The sequence below is a fragment of the Phaseolus vulgaris genome, chromosome 4 (assembly GCF_051622355.1).
Source record: "Phaseolus vulgaris cultivar YP4 chromosome 4, ASM5162235v1, whole genome shotgun sequence".
Classification (NCBI taxonomy): domain Eukaryota; kingdom Viridiplantae; phylum Streptophyta; class Magnoliopsida; order Fabales; family Fabaceae; genus Phaseolus; species Phaseolus vulgaris.
The window spans coordinates 2,682,608-2,703,616 of record NC_143501.1 but is presented as its reverse complement, the minus strand read 5'-3'; the positions used below and the strand labels follow the sequence as shown (position 1 = coordinate 2,703,616).

Genomic DNA, 21,009 nt, shown 5'->3' with positions numbered 1-21,009 from the left:
TTTGGATATACCAATACGTATTTAATATTTAATTTGATAACATGTTTATGAATTATTTATTGTACTATTCTAATTAAATATTATAACATGTTTGAATTGTAAGAGTCCAATATTGATAAATACAATTAATTAATAAAATTAATATTAAAATATATCTTGTAAGAGCTTTAAAGATTGTTATAATTATATTAATAATCTTTAAAATTTGGACTGATCCATCCTGCTGCAGCAACTTGTTTTTTAATCTTTTATGTTGTGTAATACTATTTATATTAAACATATTTAAATATATATATTTTTTAAATTTTTATAAAGATTTTAATTTTTAATTTTATAAAAATTATATATTTATAAATACAAATTTAGATTTTATTTTATTGTCTACTTTAAAATATTATTTTTATTTTTTATTTACTTATAGTAAATAGTAATATAATCTTTAAAAAAATTTAATTGTTATATTTGTAGCAATAATTATTTTTATAATTTGGGATAAAAGGTTACAAAAAAAAATCTATATCTTTTTAATTTTTTTAATTTATGTAAGATTGATTTATTAATCCACAAATCTTATATGAACTAATTCACCTCGACTAATTTTTAGCATTACCAACCCTATTTATTTTCTTATATACATATTGTACTTATTTGATTGATTGATTTTCATTAACTATAAAACTTAAACCCATTAAGTTTTTATTTTAGTAATTTATACCCTTGTATTAATTAAGTGCTTTCTTTTTATTTTTTGTCATTATGTTATAAATCAGAAACTAATAGTATCAACTTTATAGCATGGTTCTTTATCTCTTATTCTTAAAATTAAACCATTGTGTTTAACTTATTTTTTGCATTTTTTAATTGCAGTGAGCTTCCATTGGCATTGTTTGTTTGTTAAATAATTGGAGAATCCAATCTAAATAGAGTTGATCTATTTTTTCTTTTTTTATTTAATAAAAAGCATGATTTTGTATTTATTTTTTATGAATTATTCTTGTTATGATGCTCTTTGAATATTTTTTTTTATGAATTTGTCTTGTTATAATATATATTAGATTAACCTTCAATTAGTGACTTTTCTGTTAATTAATTGAAACTAATTTAGAATCATCTAAAATATAAATAACTAAAACCATGATAACTAATTTAGATACCAATTTAGAAACCATTTTATAAATCTTTATTAATAATAGAAACCACTTTAGATTCAAATAATTTTTCAGTCTCTAAAATACTATATAATTTAATTAATATAATAACTAATTATTTTTCGTCTCTAATTTTGATTATTATTTAATAAAATTTTTGTAGTGTTAACTTTTTAGAAATTATCTAAGTTTATTCATCTTAAAATGTTTATAATAACTATATTAAAAAGTTATATGATAGAACATTTATAGGGGCACCAATTAAACTCTTGAACTATTATTCCCTAAAATTGAGTTTTCAATTATAAGTAGTAGTGGTACCAAGAAAAGAAACAAAAAAATCAATTATTGTTGTGATGTGTCTCCAATATTTACTTTCCCCTCTCTTCATGTGTCCTTTGTTTGGAAGGGTCATTGTGCCTCAATTTGTCTTCTGCACTTTCTTCATTCTCTTTGCCCTTGAGTACAAGAAAACTCCAACAAGAGCTATAGCAGTTCCTATTGTCACACACCACAGCAAAAGGGACATCAGAAATCTTCTGAGTTCTAGAAATCATTAGCAATCATTTTTCTGCACATTCATGTGTTTTTAGAGTACAAAGTTAAGAACATCAACCATAAAATTTGATGAGACTTACCAAGTGCATTAACAGGAGAGACAGGAGTTTGGAAGAAGATGACTGAAGAAACAATGATAACCACACGCTTCACACTGTTTGCAACTGAGTGTGTCACAGGTGACACCATATCTAATATCATATATGAAACCTGCCATCAATTGTACTTATTTAGCTCCAACACATTTCATGCAAATACAATACTCAATTACTTACATTGATAATTTCAAGTGTCACTTTCACTAGATATAGAAACATTTCATAATATATAACAGGTGCAACTTCACCTTATAAGCCAGTTTTATAAAGTTGAGTTAGGGTTAAAGTTCACTTCTTAATATGGTATCATATCCATTTAAGTCTATGCTAACGAGTGTTTGTTGAGTCTTATCAGGTCACCCGCTATTGAGTTGTTATCGAACCACTCATAATATATAACCTCACACATGTTTTTGGAGCAAACTTCACTTTAGGTCTCAAGAGAATAGAGCTAAAGTTGATTAAATCAGAATTTCTAATAATATGCAAAAGCTAGAGATTAAGGCCTTGTTTTGTTTTAATACTGTTTTCTGAAATTTGTTTGTCCCTTGAACACATTTGAAAGTGTTTATCTCCTAGACGCTTGAACACAACATTTGAAGGAAACAGAAGAGGATGTGAAAACATCTCACTGTTATTTCTATTTTTTGGTTTTTAAGATACTTGTTTAGATAAGCAGGGAATCAAATTGGCTCTATGTTTGGAAAATCAAAGGATCAAAATCATCATAGAAAAAGCAATTATTTCCCTGCAGATCATAACTAAAATGGAAATCTTCTTAGAAAACAATCTTATTCACAACAGCAGAACAAAATCTTTGAAAGCCACACCTGCTGGTATGCATGGAAGCAGAATGCAGCAAAAATTGATCTGACACATAGTTCTCTAACATTCAGCCCTTGGCTTGCCTGTAGAAAGAACAGCATAATACATGTTAGGAAGTTTTTCTCTTTCTCAATTTCTTCTTATCTAGGAAAAATAAAGGGAAGAAGCATATGATTTTAAGAAAAACACATACAGCATATTGCAGGTATGAAGGAGAAAACTTGACACCCTCCACAAGTAAGGCATATGGAACCAACAAGATGAAGGCCATCATTGTTAAAACTCCATAGAGATTGATAATGTCCAAAGTTTCCTGTCAAGAACATGCTTCAAATGATGAGCCACATTTTCAACAGAATAATGTAAAAGAGTTCCAAAAAGTAAAGCAGTAATTAGTTTCACAAACAAAATACTCAAATGATGTTAAAAAATTCAAATGAGGTTAACTCTCATTGTTAATTAGCATAAATTGATTTGTTTGGTAACCAGTTTTATAAGGTTGAATTATGTTTAAAGTCCACTTCTTAATAAAAAAATCCAAAATTTAAAGGGAATAGATATTTTTGTAGAGAATGGTCATACTTGCAAAAACAAAAAATTGGTTAGTTTGTTTTCTTATACTTGACTCTGAAGTTGCATGATGAACACATATATGCAACAACTTCATTTTGTAACTATGTGATAACAACAACAAAGTTTCTGCACTATGCAGATCTAGGGAAATTCCTTACCTCTTCACTAGTCATCATTTTTTTGCTCAAAACGTTCCTTGATTGATTTGTAATGTTAGCTGCCATAGCAGTGGCGAAGCCAATCCTGTTTTGAGATAGAACATGTCAAACACTTTTAATCAATACTACACCAAAAATATTGGTAAATAAATATTCTATGCTCTGAGCAGTATCAGAGTTATTCAACATAGACCCTGAAGGAACTTTGAATCTGAAACAGTTCTAGTGTGGTGATTAATTACCAATTGAAAGAGACTTCAGTCATTGATGCCAATGCCACTCCCCCAACTATTGGTAAAAGGGAAGAAAACACCCAGAAAGTAGGCATCTGATGATTTAAGGATCAAAAATGAAGGTCAAAATATCAAAACAATGACATTATTCTGCATTTTGACATGAATGAGTAGAATATGGAGTAGACTAGAAGCATTAGCACTTAGTGACCATCACAATATGCAAAAGTGCTCACATATTACATGGTAATTTATATGGATAAATAATGTGTACTGATATTATTGTCATCTAATCTCAAACAGTCATATGATAACTTTATTCACTTCTTTTACTGTCACCAAATCTCAAACAGATATATAAAAACTAGAAAAAAAAAAGACTTTTTGGTAATGATGATTGGATGAATAAGACAAAAATGAGAAACTGGAAGAATAGACAAAGTAGCTTGTGTTTAAATTTCACTAAAGAAAATATGATGTGGCTTGTATTAAAAGTGGCACCAATCTCAATCACTTTCCTGAAAGCAACAAGTCTCTCCTCATTCACAAAAAAATGGATGGTTAACAAGGAATCTAAACAGATAAGATGCTAGAAACCCTAATCATAACAAAAAAACTGTCAAATTGGAGGTGGTTAACTAGTACCAGAGTTGTACTCAAACCTAACACCTGAATCATTGGACCACCCAAATAAGTTGTAATTTGCCTATTGTAAAATTGGGACTAGTCATTGACTTTGTCATGATAATGGGTTAATAGGTAGATCTATAGATCATATATATTAAGAAGTGGACTTTAAGCCTAACTCAATTCCACAAACCGGCTCATGAAGTGAAGTTTGCATCCATTTATATACAATGAATTGTCATCATCTCTAGTCAATGTGTGATCTCAAACACATAAAGCTAATATATTGACCTTTTTGTTTGAGTTTATTTTCTTAAAATAAATGTTTATTTAATAAAGAAAATGTTACTTTGATATCTGTAAATTGAAATGCACAAGTTTACATGATTTGGTCAATACAGTTTCAAAATTGTTCAATTTCAGTAAAAAATTAATTTTCTTTTCAGTTGTGATGATGCATGATTGTTAAAATATCAACACTTTTAATAAAATAAATAATTCTTTTTCTTTTTTATATGTTTGTTTAATCTGAATATTTTAAAAATATAGGTTTGCATAGCATCAAGGAAGAAAAATTCAAATTTTACAAGAAAGACAAAGTGAAGACTTGAACATTACCTGACCCAAGAAAAGTGCAGAAAGAAGAACAGTAAAGAAAGGCTCCATAGCTTTGATTGTGTGAGTGAAAGATACAGTAACCTTGCAAAGACTAATGTTGGTCAACACATTCCCTAATGTGTGAGCCATTGCAAGAGGAAGGAGTGCTGCAAGCTGCAACCACATACATAATTACAAAATTAATGGCTTGAAATCAGAGTGAAAACCCCACAAATTGATGGACCAACCCTTTTTGACCTCCCAATTCAAAGTACCTGTGAACCACTGATGCTTGGTCTGGGATGGAGATTGAAAGTCCAGATTAAATTAATCACCAATGATACAAAGCCAAATTGAAATGCTGTAACTGTTGCTGGAAATGGATAGACTTTTAGAACCTAATACACAATAATCAGTGCATTGCAATTGAGAAAAACAGAGAGTTTAAAGAAAAGTCAAGAAAGAAAAAAAAAGTAACTAAAAACATCCTATATTTCTTAATACAAGCCTTGAAACTCCAAATCTCCATGCAATTCTATGACCCTTTTGATTTATTCTACCAAATAAAACTTTCTAAAACATGGGGAAATTATTAGGTGGTTTTAAATCATTAGTGTTCATACTTTGTTACATGACATGCAGTCCAAATTTTACGTGTCATATAGAGATCTGTAGTGTTGAACCACTAATAATTTCTCACACCCCAGATCCCAATAAGTGCTCTTTGGACTCCAAATGGATGAAAAAATGAAAAAAAATGAAGAACCTGCTTGTTGTAGATGTTGAAGTAGATGTTCAAGATGTACCAAAAAGCAAGCATGGCTCCAAGCTGCAGGGTCTTAACCAAGCCACTAGCTTTGGCAGGTTCCTCACTTCTAGCATCAGTGATGGAGGCAGCAAGGAGCCTAAAGGATGCAACTTTGGGAGATGAAGTGAGAAAAGGAGAAGACTTGGTGGCAGTGAGGAGCAAAGGAGAAGATGGGGGCAAGGAGAAGGCATTGAAGGGGTGGAGTTGAGGAGGAGGAGGGAACTTTGGCCTTGGTGTGAAGTTTGGAACATGTGGAGTTGAAGGAGAGTGTGACAGAGAAAGAAGACTCTGCATTTTGGGGTTCACAGAGAAACTGTTCCACCACTTATGATGCAGAAATGTTGCTTCTCCAAACTCAAAGCAGTGTAACAGATCAAACCTTAGTATATATAGCCATCTGGGTACTCTCTCTGGTCGGAAAATCTCTACCTAATTCCATCAAAACGTGTTCTTTAATAGCCAGATATATTTTCCAGTTTACAACTTTGAAACCACATGGGTTATGAGACAAAGATTATATAAACCAGATTCACTTTTAGCTTATGAATAATAATTTAAGTGTAACTCATCTTAGGTAACTAACTCGTGTAATGAACTCGTGCGTGTAACTATATATTCGTTTGTGATAACTCGTGCGTGTAACTATATATTCGTTTCTGATAACTCGTACGTGTAATTATATATTAATGTGTAAAAGTATATATAGTTATTGATGGTCAATAAATAATCATTAGAATAAGTTTAAAATGAATCCGATATTATATTAGAAAATAAAAATATAATTTAATCTAGTAAAATCGGTTTATAAAATAGAGTTAGTATTTAGTGAGATTTCCAACCAATAAATATAAGATTTTATGATTCAGAATCTTGAAACCACATGGTTATGGAAAAAGATTATATAAACCAGATCCAGTTTTAGGTAATGAGTGAATAAAATATTAGAATCTTGAAACCACATGGGTTATGAGAAAAAGATTATATAAACCAGATTCAGTTTTAACTTATGAGTAAATATAAGATTTTCCTATTTAAAATCTTGAAACCACATGGGTTATGAGAGAAAGATTATATTAAACTAGATTCAGATTTAGCTTATGAATAAATATAAGATCTTCAAGTTCATAGTGGAGATGAAATAAGTTAAAAACTCTATTAATATAGTATAGCACGTTGATGTTGATCGTTTGTTTGGTGTGTGATTTGAGAAATTGTTTATTTCATTCGTTTGGTTATACTTGTTGTAAAGTGTTTAGAGAACTTGTTTTTTTTTTATTATGAAAGAATTTAAACACTCTTTGTGTTTCTTTTTGTTTTATTTGATTTATTAGTTGTTGATTAAAAAAAGGTTAAAATTTTTATTTTTAGATAAGTTAATGTTATATAATGATCGATTTAAATGAAGAAAAATGTAAAAAGTAATATTATATTAAATTTAAACACTGAAAGTGTAAAATAACATTCACTCAATTTTGCCTTATAGTTAACTTTTGCCTTTAAAGTTTACACTAAATTTATATTATGTGTTGGACTGTATATAAATTAAAGTTATAATTAAATTAATATATATATATATATATATAAATAAATAAATAGATAGAGATTTTATTTTATATTAATGAATTGATTTGATAAAGTTAATTCCCTCAATTGTGTGACTTCTGTGTGGAACATACTCTACAAACATTATAAAGATGAAATAATGTTCAATGAGTTGCATTTATGATAATTTTTCTTGTTCAAAGATTGAAAGAAATACTTTTAAACACAACCCACAAGCATGACCAAAATAAAATTTAGATGCATTTCATGAGGCAATATTTGTTGATTCCCAACCAAATTTCTCGTACTTTCTAGAAAAAGAAATGAACATTTTTTTCAGAAGAATGCAAGCATGTGTAGCAGATTTTGAACACAAATGAAGTAATGTTTTCATTGTGATGGGAGGGTGACGAAAGGAATAAATAAAAGTGTGTTTCAAAAATCAGATTCAATTCAAATCAAAATTCAATTTTGACTTAAAAATTGTAAAAAAAATCTTAATTGTAAGTTAAACTCGTCTTAATTTTCTAACTGAAATAATAAAAAAAAAAACTACATTAAATATAATGTTAAAGAAACTTTATTAGTAAATTTTAGTTTCGGTAGGATACTGAAGGGTTAAGTATTTGATTTGTGCTAGATGTTCAAAATCATTAAGTTTAGTAAAGGATTAGGAGATTCAAACTGTGATTAAGTATTAGGTAATGTATTTTTAATTATGGTCCAAACTTTAATCTAATCCAACAACAATGGATCTATGATAATTATATAAATAGTCACGAGCTTCGAAAAAGGTACGTCATCATCGCGTATTAATTGCATCAAACACCGAATACTGAGATCTTATTTGAACGTCGAAATACCTTTTACAGGTATCATCCCGACCGAGAGTTTAGTTGGGTGAATGAAGGAGTGGAGGCTTTCTGTAGGAGAACAATTTCTTTGTTTTTTTTTTTTTTCATGTGTTAGTTAATTGCTTTTCTAGTTTGAAGAGTTTATCTTCTATTAATTTTAAAGCTTTTATTTCATATAAATTTAATATTTTACACACAAGTTATTGAGGTTATGATTCAATTTAAATTTAAAGCAGTGGTTTAGATTTATTCAGTTAATTATCAACAAAGGGAGAGATCTATTAAAATATTAAGTATTAATTAAGCTAAATTAATAGTAAATTGCGCTTATATATGAAAAGGTAAAAGTTTAAATATTGGTAAAATATTCCTTATTAGTTAAGTATTCTGTTTTTTGTTTTTCTTCAATTTCAGAGAATATTACTACTTAATTTCTTAGAAAAGTCTCTTTCACAAAATAAACTGAGTCAAAACATATATTGTGATGTATATATTATTTCTGTCTATGATTAATTTTGGTTAAAAAATCTAATTAGTATTTTTAAAAAAAATTATTTTTATGTTGTTTCTAATCCATTAATTAATATAGTTGACGAATTCTCCCTCCATCTCAATACATTTTTCCTACACCTTCATATTAATTATGAAAAGTCAATTTTAATATTTTTTTAAAATTTAAATATGAAACATCACTCCACCTTTTTAAATAAGTTTAGTTGCACCCGCTACCATCATGCCTTCCTTACATCATATATTTTCCTTCTAGTTGCAACACACTTACATTCTTCTTTAGTCATAACGTTCGCGAGAATAACTTCATCATTTGAGTGTACGTACGAGAGAGTTGACGAGAAGATTAGATGTATTCGACCATTGCGATTTTTTTTTTATAGTTTTGTACTTCATTTTTGTACCTTGTTAGTTTTGTTTTGTGGGTTTAAAAAACATGAAAAAAAAAACACAACAACATCTGTATAAACACCACAAAACTTATTCCAACCATTAACGTTCACCACCAACTACACTAACAATCAAAACAACTTGAAAATGAAGAAATACTCTCAATCTGAAAATAGTATTTTTGAAATTAGAAAAGATATGGAGATATAAAGGAAAGATATAGAAGTATTGAAAGAATTTGCCATATAGTTTTGCTGAGATTATTTTCCACAACCTCATAAATTAATATAATACAGAAAATAAATAAAAAATGCTACAAAGAGGACCACTTTTGAGTCACTAGTAAAAGTTAAAAAATAATGTGTCTCAAAGAAACCCAAACAGGATCACCATTCTCGAAATTGACCTTCTTTCATTTCCAAAAGACAAAATCTATTTCCATTTTAGTACTATTGTGTATCTAGGTAGGGAAAACTCAATTATTATATTATTCTATTTTAGTGCTACTGTGTATCTAGCTATTGGAAACACTCAATTATTAATGAATAATAGTATATATATATACATACTCATCATATATATAATTTTATTTTTTTAATTTTAAAATTATCAATTATTACAAAGTGGACTTTAAGCCTAACTCAACCCCATAAAACCGGCTCATAGGGTTGAGGTTTGCACCCACTTATATACAATTAAATGCTCTAATCTCTAGTCGATGTGGGATCTCCAACATCAATCCTTGAGATAATATCCCTATGGTTAATTTCCGTATTTGAGATATTGTCCACTTGGATTATATGAAACTATGGAATGTACTGGAACAAACCCCTCAATCAAGATTTAAGGGGGATTCTCCGAAGGTTAAGAGAAAGAGAGTGTTTTTGAAACTTCATTTCGTCTTCATAAACAACGTCAATATTCCAGTCTCAAATACAGTCAAATAGCATCGTTAAGATCAATCACCGATCTTCCATCTAAGTAAGCGAAAGCAAGCAGTAGATCGAAAAAATATAGAATACGGATATTTTGTTCGCTTTGAAACTCAAAATTCCGTCACAATTTTGTTCTTTAAAAAATAATTAAAAAAATTATATATATATAACATATCGAAACATCATTATATTTTGTATACAATAACAAACAAAACAATAGTAGAGATAATCCATTAAAAATTACTACACACAAATATTTCAAATACAGTTAGTTTTCCTTTTCTCGTTCACGCAAATATTTAATTCATATTTCTTTCTTAATATTATTTTGGTTCAAATTATAAGCTACACATAAATAAATAAATAAAAATATAAAATATCAATTTTATATTTTTATTTATTTATGTGTAGAAAATATGTACAGGTAGGTCTTATTGCAACGTTGTTCTCAATAATAAGAATAATTATTTATATGATACAATATCTTCATATATTTGTATCTTTTATTTTAACTTAAATATTCATATCTTTGTATTTTTTTAAAATAAATTAAAATTATTACTTATAAAAAAAAGCATATCGATAGAGTTCAATTAATAGTATTATATACTTGTGTCAAAAGACAATTTAAATATATATTATTTTAGTAAAATATTTTAATTATGGTAAAATTTTAAATTTTAAAACGAATAATGTTTTATATGTTATTATTAATTTTAATGATTTCAATAAATTTAAAATTAAAACATTGACTTTTTTTATAGAAAATATATTCTAAAAAAATATTTTATCTCTAAACTAAAAAATAGATAATATTTTAGATATAATGATTAACCATATAAATAATATAAAAATATTTCTTCACGTTCTTCTTACATAAAAATTACTTAAAATGTAACTATATTTTATTGTTGGAAACCACAAGTTGTGCCATTAAAAATAGGCACGAGGAACACATGGTTGGCCATTCCTGTGATTTCATAATAATTGGTGGAAACAAAGGAATGATTTGGAAATTCAAGAATCAAATTAAAAATTTCAAGTTTCTTGCGATATATAAGTAAAATATAAAATAAATAATATTTATTCGAAAATTTATATTTTTTTTAATTCAGATATAATTGTGTAAGATAAATTAATAATAATAATAATTTCTTAGGGGGTGCTCCTAAAAAAATAAAATAATAATAATTTATTCAACTACTAAAAATTGTTTGGCTCACATGGGAGTTACTAAAAAAGTAATTTAAAAGGGGTCCCTACCTTAGCGAAAGACCCACACCAATGCATTCCACAAAAAAGGAAAAAAAATCAACATAGTTTTATAATTGTCTCTATTTTAAATTAATAAAACAATATAATAAACTTTTTTTCATTTAGTAACAAAATCATTATTGTTACTTTAATATCTAACTGAAATGTAGTTTAGTATAGTATATAAATGATAGTTTAATAAAAAATAAATAAATTAATAAAATAATTTTATTTTATTTTAAAATTTATACAAATTATAATTCTTTCATTGTTGTTATCATAACACTCAAATTTAGTGTTTTATTTATAGTGAGATATATAATTTATAAGTTCTATTTAATTATATTTTATTTTCTAAAATTAGAGTTTGTATATTCGTGTTAACTGATGTCAAATATCACTAGTATTTTTTTTTATAAAATTTTTGGAAATTGACTTTATAAAAAATTTATGGTAATTAAATATTATAATAACTATAAGTTTTTACTTCAAAATATAAACAAGTATAAGTATATTTAGTAGATATAAACTCTCTTTGGTATTTAGAAAATGATTAATAATTGAAATTGTTTTTGGTGAATGGTAGGCATGGGTTGATACATCATCATAAATACTAAATATGGGTTATTCATATGCAGCAATAATGGTTGCAGCTACACACAATAAAATATAGGGTTTATTATCCTAATAATAAAGTGATATCATTTTTAATAACCATTTTCGTGTACACTAATTTCGTATCATTTTAACTTTATTGTGATAATTGATATTTGTTTGTGATAACATTTTTTAAAGTAACTCAATGGGTATTTTTTTTAATTGTATATAAAACATTAACACATGTGTGATAATATTATAATATTGTAAATATTTAACCTAAAATTAAAATACACAGTTCTTCTTCTTTCGTTTAGATAGACATTTCACACACGTTCCTTTTTATGTTAAACTCTGAGTTAAAATTTATTGAAAATTAGAACATTACAGATTCGACGCTTAAAATACAATTAGCCTTTGCAGTATTTAAATTTTTTGTATCTAGTCTTTAAAAATATTACCTTTAATTCTTAAAATAGTTTTAGATTTTAAATTTAACTTCTGAATTATATATATATATATATATACATATATATATATATATATATATATTTCATCCTTACTATTTTATTGACTCATTTCATTTAAATGGATATATAAAAAAAAATTCTTTTGAACTCTGAATTTTTTATCACAACCACAACATTTTTTATTATGTAATAATAACATCACATCAAACAATGTAACTATAAAGATTAATACAAAATAAATAAAAAGTAGGAATCAAAAGTGAGAGAATATTAAAGACAACAAACGAAGTTTACAAAGTTTCAAAGAACCAAAGACATTTAAGCATAATGACTCATAATTTTGCAAGTTTCAATAAATTCCATCCAGTAAGAAGAGTGTGTTAGAAGGCATAAAAGTGACATTCCTCTTTAAAATATACTGACAAAAAGGTAAATGGAAAGAAAACAAACATGAAATTGAGAAGACCTGCATTTTTTCTCATCAGAAAATTGAACTTTCCCAATTTGGCTGGACCATGCTCTGGAATTTTACTGTTTTATTGCTTTGATGGTGGTGTGAAATGCAAGAATGGGACAGTCAGTAATCGATAATGATGTTGTGAGGAGATCCCCTCCAAATAATTGAAATTTCTGACATTTTAGGGACAATGAATTCGACCAATATTATCATTATCATTATCATTGGCCTTAAAAAATAAAGCACCACTCAAAATTTTCAACACGTGTTTTTCCTTCCATCATACCACCACAACAGGATCTTGGAGCTTTGTCTCAAGATTATGTGCCACAGCATCAATAAATTCCTCTGTATTCAAGTAAAATTCCCTTGATACCCTGCACATAATGCATGCTCAACTCTCAAACAATAATATCAGGACGCAAACAAAACCACTTTTAACTTAACTGTTAGTATATAAGCTAAAATACAAACGCTTAAAAGCACATGTATCAACTTTTTTTATGAAAATAAAAATATAATAAAAAATTAAATATCATAATAATTATTAGAGTAAGAAATATTGGTAATTTTTTTATTAAAACAATAAAATTCTATACAAAAAAATAATATAAGCGGTTTTAAAATGTATATACAAAAACTGTTTAAAAGAAATCCTTACTATTACTGGTGAGGTAAGAGAGAGTTTTGTTAACTTACACCCAGGAGTGAGTTAGCAAGATATAAGTACAAATTTCTAAAAATACCTAAAGGTGTAATTTGCTAAAGTCAGCAAGTTTTTCTTTCTTTTTTTATAAAGGCTATTATTTTTTTTATAAAGGCTATCACGTTAGGCATCACTGTTAGGCATCACTATGTTAGCATCACTATGCAACAATTTTTTTGCATTTTTTTAATTTTTTAACACTGCAGAAATCAATTATGTAACCACTAGATCACCCGAGTCTCAGGGCAGGCATTACAACTAAAGTGAGCAAGTTGTAACTAAGATATTTTTAAAATAAACCCAATAACTTGCTAACTTCTCTTTCTAACACACACGTGGGTAATGAGAAAAACAGCCCCCCACCCCACACTTTTTTTTATCAGCAACCCACACGTATATATCAATGATGTTGATGCATTTTACATCCAAGTAGCATATTTATGAATTTACCATTCAGAACAGGCATATTTACATTTTCTTAAAACATTAAAATATTAGATCTTTATGTACTTAGTCAAATTGACAAAAAATAAAAAAAATAATATATATATATATATATATATATATATATATATATATAAAAACTAAATTTATCCAATCTGGTTCCATAACAACTTTTTTAGTTTATTGAAGTGTAAAATCATAAATTTTTCTTTACTTTTCAAAATTTAATTGATAATTTATATTACTATGTTCAAAAATATAAATACAAAATGTTGCAGAGTAATCAAGAGAAAATAATGAAATCATGACTTAATTCTTCAGGAGAATGCAAAGATAGGAGAAAAGGAGAGAAAAAATGAGATAAGGAATTTGAAGTAAAATATTAAATTTTTAAATAAATTTTAACAGTGAAACCATTTATTCTTACTAATAAATTTAATTGTTGTAACTATATTAGCTAATTAAGATTAAAGATTTGTAATTACCAAAAGAAAAAAAGTGAACTATTATTAAAAGCATGAAAAAACAAAAATATCATAAAACTTGTAAGATGTCTTGTGCAGTTACCTTGGTTAATTGTTTGTAAAATATATAATAAACAAATAAAAGTGTCAGGTAACATATATTATAATTAAAATATTTTTTGTTAATTTAACGAGTTTTATACTTTTTTAAGAAAGAAAATATCAAATTCATATTTTGAATTTTAAGATTATTTCCACTTCAAATAAATCTTTTCATAAATTATCCTGTAGAAAAGGAATCATAATTGCAATTTAATTCTGAAAAGGAGATGCTTCAAAGTAGAAGGACAAGAATAAGGAAGTTTTGCATAAGTTGCAATACTAAAATTTTCAGGATATCTGTAATACTAAATTATTCAAAATGAAAGCAGAGGTATGAAATAACGATATTCACTTACTTAGGTCCATGAACCAGAATTGCAAGATCTTTTGTCATCTTTCCCGACTCCACTGTCTCAACACATGCAGCCTCCAACTTTTTAGTAAAATCCAGTAATTTTTCGTTATTATCCAACTTGGCTCTAGTAAATAATAACAATCATGTCAATAACAGATTCAGAGGAAAAAAAACAAGAATGGGCTAGGGGGAACATAAGTGGAAAAGACGTAAATCAGTATGTCAAGAACACACCGCATGCCCTCTTGCAGATAATTCAAAATGACTCCATTGGCCAAAATTACACAGGTTAGTACATCTTATATGGGGAGTATCAAGCCAAACATATTTTGTTTCCTGATGGAGGTCAGACCATGGACCTATCAACCACGGTATGGAATACATTGGATCTTTGCCTTAACACCAGTAAATAATAAGATATACCTTCCCATCTAAGGTAGGAAAGTCAAGAGCAAAAGGACGCACACAGGTTAGTTCACGAAAAATAGGTGAGTGAAATCTCAACCCATCTAGTAGAATGGTGCCTCCCTAATGCTGCTCTCTTTGGTTTTGAGGAAAGAAAGAGAAAGGATGGAAATAGAAAAGAAATAAGTTGTGAAAAGAGAAATAAAATTGAATGTTTGGTTGTTTGCTAAAATAGAAATATAGAAAATGTTTTGAAAGTTGTGTAAATTGGTTGATTTGATAGGAAATAAGAAGAGAGATAGAGAGGTGAATAGAAATAGATGAGAAATAATAAAGTGGGTCTCACTATTTTAATTATTTTTCATATTCTCCCTCAAACAAAATATACAAAATTAACTCTTTCCCTCCCCCTCTTCTATACAAACAAACCATAATGGATGGCTTCCTTCCCATCTCCTAGACAAATTGCTCTGTTTTGACTAGATAATAGGTTCAATCCTCATCCCAGACATTTAGAACCAGCATAAAAGTATCAGTTCTTCCAGTCTTTCACTCTCTCAGTTATAAGAACACCCAATACTCCTAGTCTATAAAAATTCCCAAGTTTTAGTCACTATTGAAATGGCATCCAAGTTAGCATAGAAACAATGCCACAGCTGAGATAATGACTTATATATAGAAATGAGATTAACCAGAAAAACTTCCAAAGCAGTGTTATCAGAGAGAGGTAGAATTTTGCATAAGGCCAAAATTCCACCATATATCACAATGCACTAGAATTTGAAGCTTGAATCATGCAACAAAGTACCTATGTTCCAGTCCTCGTGTCCATGCATATATGGAAGCAATACTGTTTGTACTAGTTTCTTGTCCCTTTTGATGAAGACGGAAATGTCGAGTTACAGTTCCATGAGCTGCCTCAGCTTCTAATGTCTTGCCATCAGAAGATAACTGCAAATTTTTTGTTGTAAAACTAAGTATGATGTCAAATCACCAAAATAGAGATATCAACCTTAATGAAAAAGATGCTGATATAGTAATATTCTAATACAGACCAGCACAGAAGTCATGAGACCCAATGAGCCAAATCCTGCACACAAGAATTTAAGAAACTTGATTTAAAAGATACCTCCTATACGTCAAAATATTCACGTGAATTACATTTCTAAATCTTCAAATACTCCCTTTGGCATTCCATAAATACATGAATAAAAATGAAATTAACAACCAAATCAGAACATATACATATTCAAGGGTCAGGTAAATACTTACTTTTGGGTAGATTTCTTCCTCAAGGCCATTTTCTCGTGCACAATTTATTAAGGTATAGCGAAACAGTAATAATCAAAATTTTAATAATTATGCCTTTAGCAAAGTTAGTATTTGATAATATTAGCTAGCATTGGCAATAATTAGAAGATCCACTCAAAAGAAAATGCAAATTATGATGTTATCAACTCTCATTTACATGTCTCCTTGATAAAAAAAACAGAGCTCCCATAGCTTGTATGACCTCAATTTCAAATACCCTGATCCAGGACTACTGGACTATAGGATATAATGCTTTTTAGTATTGAAACTTAAACTGTTTGGGACAATCAGAAATGTCAGGAAGGGCTAGCTAATAACCCAATGACTGCTTATACACACTAAACAAGTTGCCACTTCAGAGAAAAAAGTAAGTTCTCCACAATCTATATTACCTTGAGCAAGTAAATCACTTTGGACATCACCATCATAATTCTTGCAAGCCCAAACATATCCACCTTCACTCTTGACTGCATAGGCCACCATGTCATCAATTAGCCTATGCTCATACCTGAAGTCACTTAAAAGTGTCAAACCCTCTATATGTAAACGTAATGCATCAAAGCAAATAGGTTCCTAAATATCAAAACAAACCATATTGAGTTCTCTTCAAACTTTATCTTCCACCTTTCTTCATATACTTCCTGGAATATGTCCTTAAACCTGTAATAATTTCAAACTGTAAAGGGTTGACTGAATTACAAACAAGTTTATCATACCAAAGGTGAAACTTCAAGAAAAGAAAAAAATAAAGATAAAAAGTTAGTAAAAGATGAGGTTTATTAGATATCACTCTTAAACCTAAATCTGAACCATTGGTAATAGCAAGAATCCAGAGGGTAGTGATAGTACAGAACTGAATATCTCAAAAGTCCTAAGAAATTTGAGAGTCCTGGTTCTCCCCTCCCAATCCTGACTCAAACTCTTTAACCTCCCCGTTATTGTCTCCCTTCCATTCTTAATATTGTCCACTGTCTACTAACCAACTGTTGATACAGTTGTCAACAGAACTGTAAAAGTCTATTCAAATTTCTAAATGACTACTGGTACTTGGGGTAAGAACCTAATATATATATATATATATATATATATATATACAAACCCATTGATATAATATTATAATAATCACCTGCCATCATATTTCTTTAGAATTGTGTTTTTGGTGCTCAAGTAAAGAGGCCATTTCTTTGCAAAAGCCAGTGCCATTGATGATTCAGCAAATGCTCGAATGGACTGCCACATTACCAAAGCCAATGTTGAAATACAACCAAATAACAAGAAACTTCCTTAAAACATATACATATTACTGAATACACAGTAGAAATATAAAATGAAGCAAACCTCATCAACATTATACATAGCAAGTGCTACACCAGGGCCTTTGAAATTGTAAACGTCAAGCTCCGTGGCAGTATCACCATTTTCTGGGACTAAATTATATTACACAAGCTTGTAAACTACACGTGACATATTCTAAACAATACCATCAAAAAATTTCCAACTCCATTAAATTCAAGGTTTGAAAATTATCGTACCAAATACCAATTTGAGCTTCCCTGGTCCTCCAATTATTGCATCAGTGGCACGATACTGGTCACCAAAAGCATGCCTACCAATACATATGGGTTTTTTCCATCCTGTAAACTGAAGAATAAGTTCTAAATGGCGCCTTGCAGTATTTTAACTCTATTAAGGATCACACCAGAGTTAAGACATTACCAGGAATGATTCTCGGTATGTTGCGGCATATTATGGGTTCACGGAAAACAGTGCCTAGAAAGAAAGGAAAAACATCACAAAGAAAAAGTTTTAGAATAGAAGTAGGTAATATTGTAAAAAAAACCAAGCTTAATTAACTTGGGTTCAGAACATTTGATGTGAATTTATTTCAAATACAATAAACTTTGATTGCTAGGATTCATGTAATGTCATACACGATGCAGTTAAAATGAATTGTTTAGACTTGTAAATCTTAACACAACTCTAGAACCTGACCCTGACACTGACTTGTACATGTTACCAAACACAAGCAATCAAATATCAAAATTCTGTAATTACAATCCTTTTCACACAAAAACCAATATTTTTCTGGGCAAACTAAGATCTTATATACATGGTCATCTAAGTTCCATTCACAAAAGTAAACATGCAGGGAAAAGGCCATCCTTGCAGTGGAGTCAATGGATAACAACATTGCATTTGATGTCTTATTTAACATGATGAACAAATGACAAACCATTTAAAATATTCCTGATTGTGCCATTGGGGCTTCTCCACATAGACTTCAGTCCAAATTCTTTGACTCGGGTCTCATCTGAAAATTTGGAAGAGTTAAGATAATATCATTATTGCAAAAAAATGATAAATGAATAAAGATTATGCACTAGTATCCACTTGCACTCACTAAGTAAAATGAATAAACCAGTACATTAAATTTAGCAAAAATTACGAGTGTGGAAAAAAGTAGTCTCAATCCATGAATCATACATAGAATAATTATCAATTTAGAGACAAATACAACTAACCAGGAGTTATTGTTGCACATTTCACAGCAACGTTGTACCTGTAGCAAAAAGCAGCTTTAATTAAGTAAAGGGAAAGGGGTTCAAATACTAGTTTTTATAAGTGGTAAAAAAAAACTTTAAACTTAACCAACAAAAAACTGTTGGAGGAAGACAAGCACTAAGCTTCTCAGGAACCTAAACAAATTATCTGAACAAATACTCGGACTTTGAGCATCCTGATGGAAAATTAAATAAGATAAACACAAAGAGCTTCCCGCTGTCAACTCTCCCAGGCTCTCCCAGCGAGTGGCTATTCATGTTTGAAGCATTTTTTTTTCTGAAACTAAGGACCCTTTCAGAGTGGTTGCAAGTTTTAAAACAGGTTACCCTAAACTAAAAACTGGTTGTAGTCTTTTAAACCATGAAGCTTAACAACTATATACCATCCCAAATCAGGTCCTAAACAAGTAATGTTGGCTTTCAAATTCTCACCACATCCAGAAACTTTATATACTAGTCTAAACTCTACCTCTTTTTACACCTCCATTAGGACACCTAAATCTGCCATACATCTACACTCAGCAACAATAATCAAATATAAATAGTGTGTAATGCATGCTTTGTATCTATGTTGATAAAAAAATACTCACTTGAGAGTGGCTTCAGCACTTTCCACGGTTACTTTGTCATCAGTAGCATCACGATTCTGAAGCCCCAGATCAAAATACTTTATGTTCAAATCCAGGTAAGGAAATATAAGCTGCAGTACACAAAACCACCATGTTAAAAGCAAATCCAAAACCACCAAATAGTAAGGGCAATACCCTAAATTTATTCACCGGTCATTTTAGTCCTTACTTTTGTAATGTGGGGATTAAATAGATCAGTAGCTATAATTATGACTATTAATTCAAAGAATTTTGGTTTGGGTCTAACTTAAATCTCCAAACAGATTTGTGAGGTGAGGATTCTCTCTCACTTATTTACTTCATTTGGCACTATCTCTAGTCAGTGTGAGACTTGGATGTTTCTCAATACACCATCATGCACCCAAAACTATTGAGGTTGGTACTCAAATAATATGGCAGGCAGCCAATTAACGGCTCTGGAACAGGCTTTAGACCATTTTAAAAAGTGGGTTCAAATTTAATTCAACCCTGCAAAATTGGCTGGTGATGTGAGGATTGTCTCTCACTTACATAACTTTAGCTTCACTTACATAACTTTATCTTCAGTCAATGTGAGACATAAATTTTTGGCTTTAGAAGCTACTATGCAATTCCTAAAGTGCTTTAGATGTTATTTTTGGCCAGAATTAGTGTCATGTGGATGATCTACGCTAGCTTTTTATTCAAACATCTATTGTGCCGAATGTTAATGTGAAACTCCAAATTTATTCGAAGAAATTGCATCTGCATGCAATTTGTTTGTCCTTTAAAATAAATAAATAAACAAACAAACGCTGAAAAGTGGAGCCATGCGTACTTTATCCTTGATCATGCTCCATATAATCCTGGTCATTTCATCACCTGAGCAGCAAAGAAAACCAATGAAACCGCGACGAAACAGAAGAATTCAGAATTCAAAGCTACAGCTGCTTGAGTGGGAGTGAGAAGAAGTTACCGTCCATTTCGACGATGGGATTGAGAACGGGAAGTCGGTTGAAGGCGGCGCGTGCAGCGTAGCATCGTAGCGAGATGCGATTGGAGAAGGAGAGCGTGTGGGAGGGAAGAAGGCGAGAGTTGAAGAGGGTTGCGGTAGTTGAAGGAATGAGGAAGTTAGGGTTTCTGAGAGAGGTTGAAGAGAGCATGGTGCTGATAGCGCTTAACCGAAGCGCTGCTGCTCTTAGCATCCGGTTCTGAAGTTCTGACTCACTCAGAGCTTTTACGGTGATTACAGTTCGGTGCACAAGCTCCAACGTCTTCCCCGAGGTGCCGCTTCGTGTGACTTTTTCTGTAATCAGATGAATTTGGTTTCAGAGAAATAATTTATTAACACTTTTTCATATATTTTTATTTATTAAAACTAGATATTCATTTAATTTACTGTAAATAATCACCTAAAATTATATAGGATTAAACATGATT

The 21,009-nt window shown here is 29.5% G+C and overlaps 2 protein-coding genes across 3 annotated transcripts; both read right to left on the bottom strand.

Annotated features, from left to right (window-relative positions):
• Nucleotides 1–1,318: 1,318 nt before the first annotated feature.
• Nucleotides 1,319–6,176, bottom strand: LOC137836774 (phosphoenolpyruvate/phosphate translocator 2, chloroplastic). Of its 2 annotated transcripts, none has more exons than XM_068645499.2 (9): nucleotides 5,584–6,176; nucleotides 5,093–5,215; nucleotides 4,839–4,991; nucleotides 3,603–3,688; nucleotides 3,361–3,445; nucleotides 2,823–2,942; nucleotides 2,635–2,712; nucleotides 1,787–1,916; nucleotides 1,319–1,646 (listed from the first exon to the last, which is right to left on the bottom strand). In XM_068645499.2, exons 1-9 carry the CDS (start codon nucleotides 5,917–5,919, stop codon nucleotides 1,570–1,572), a joined length of 1,188 nt encoding a protein of 395 aa, XP_068501600.1. In that variant the 5' UTR covers nucleotides 5,920–6,176; the 3' UTR covers nucleotides 1,319–1,569. The 2 variants fall into 2 exon arrangements, with proteins under 2 accessions (XP_068501600.1, XP_090157596.1); XM_090301470.1 differs by having other exon boundaries at nucleotides 5,093–5,190; nucleotides 5,584–6,062.
• Nucleotides 6,177–12,466: 6,290 nt separating this feature from the next.
• LOC137836773 (Isocitrate/isopropylmalate dehydrogenase family protein) lies at nucleotides 12,467–20,915 on the bottom strand. Its single transcript, XM_068645498.2, has 15 exons — nucleotides 20,546–20,915; nucleotides 20,408–20,451; nucleotides 19,573–19,682; nucleotides 18,944–18,981; nucleotides 18,655–18,732; nucleotides 18,138–18,191; nucleotides 17,954–18,055; nucleotides 17,760–17,848; nucleotides 17,548–17,651; nucleotides 17,013–17,081; nucleotides 16,814–16,929; nucleotides 16,166–16,200; nucleotides 15,919–16,061; nucleotides 14,707–14,829; nucleotides 12,467–13,011 (listed from the first exon to the last, which is right to left on the bottom strand). The coding sequence occupies exons 1-15, from the start codon at nucleotides 20,772–20,774 to the stop codon at nucleotides 12,915–12,917; spliced, it is 1,431 nt and encodes a 476-aa protein (XP_068501599.2). The 5' UTR covers nucleotides 20,775–20,915; the 3' UTR covers nucleotides 12,467–12,914.
• Nucleotides 20,916–21,009: the final 94 nt, after the last annotated feature.

Excerpts from the sequence above, each read along its gene's own strand:
- LOC137836774 (XM_068645499.2), bottom strand. The coding sequence starts at position 5,919 with ATGCAGAGTCTTCTTTCTCTGTCACACTCTCCTTCAACTCCACATGTT. Across the intron at positions 5,216-5,583 it reads TCAACATCTACAACAAGCAG|GTTCTAAAAGTCTATCCATT; the intron begins GTTCTTCATTTT and ends ATTGTGTATTAG. Across the intron at positions 3,446-3,602 it reads ACTGAAGTCTCTTTCAATTG|GATTGGCTTCGCCACTGCTA; the intron begins GTAATTAATCAC and ends ATCTCAAAACAG.
- LOC137836773 (XM_068645498.2), bottom strand. The coding sequence starts at position 20,774 with ATGCTAAGAGCAGCAGCGCTTCGGTTAAGCGCTATCAGCACCATGCTC. Across the intron at positions 17,849-17,953 it reads GAAGCTCAAATTGGTATTTG|TCCCAGAAAATGGTGATACT; the intron begins GTACGATAATTT and ends AATATAATTTAG. Across the intron at positions 16,201-16,813 it reads AAGTGATTTACTTGCTCAAG|GATTTGGCTCATTGGGTCTC; the intron begins GTAATATAGATT and ends TCTTGTGTGCAG.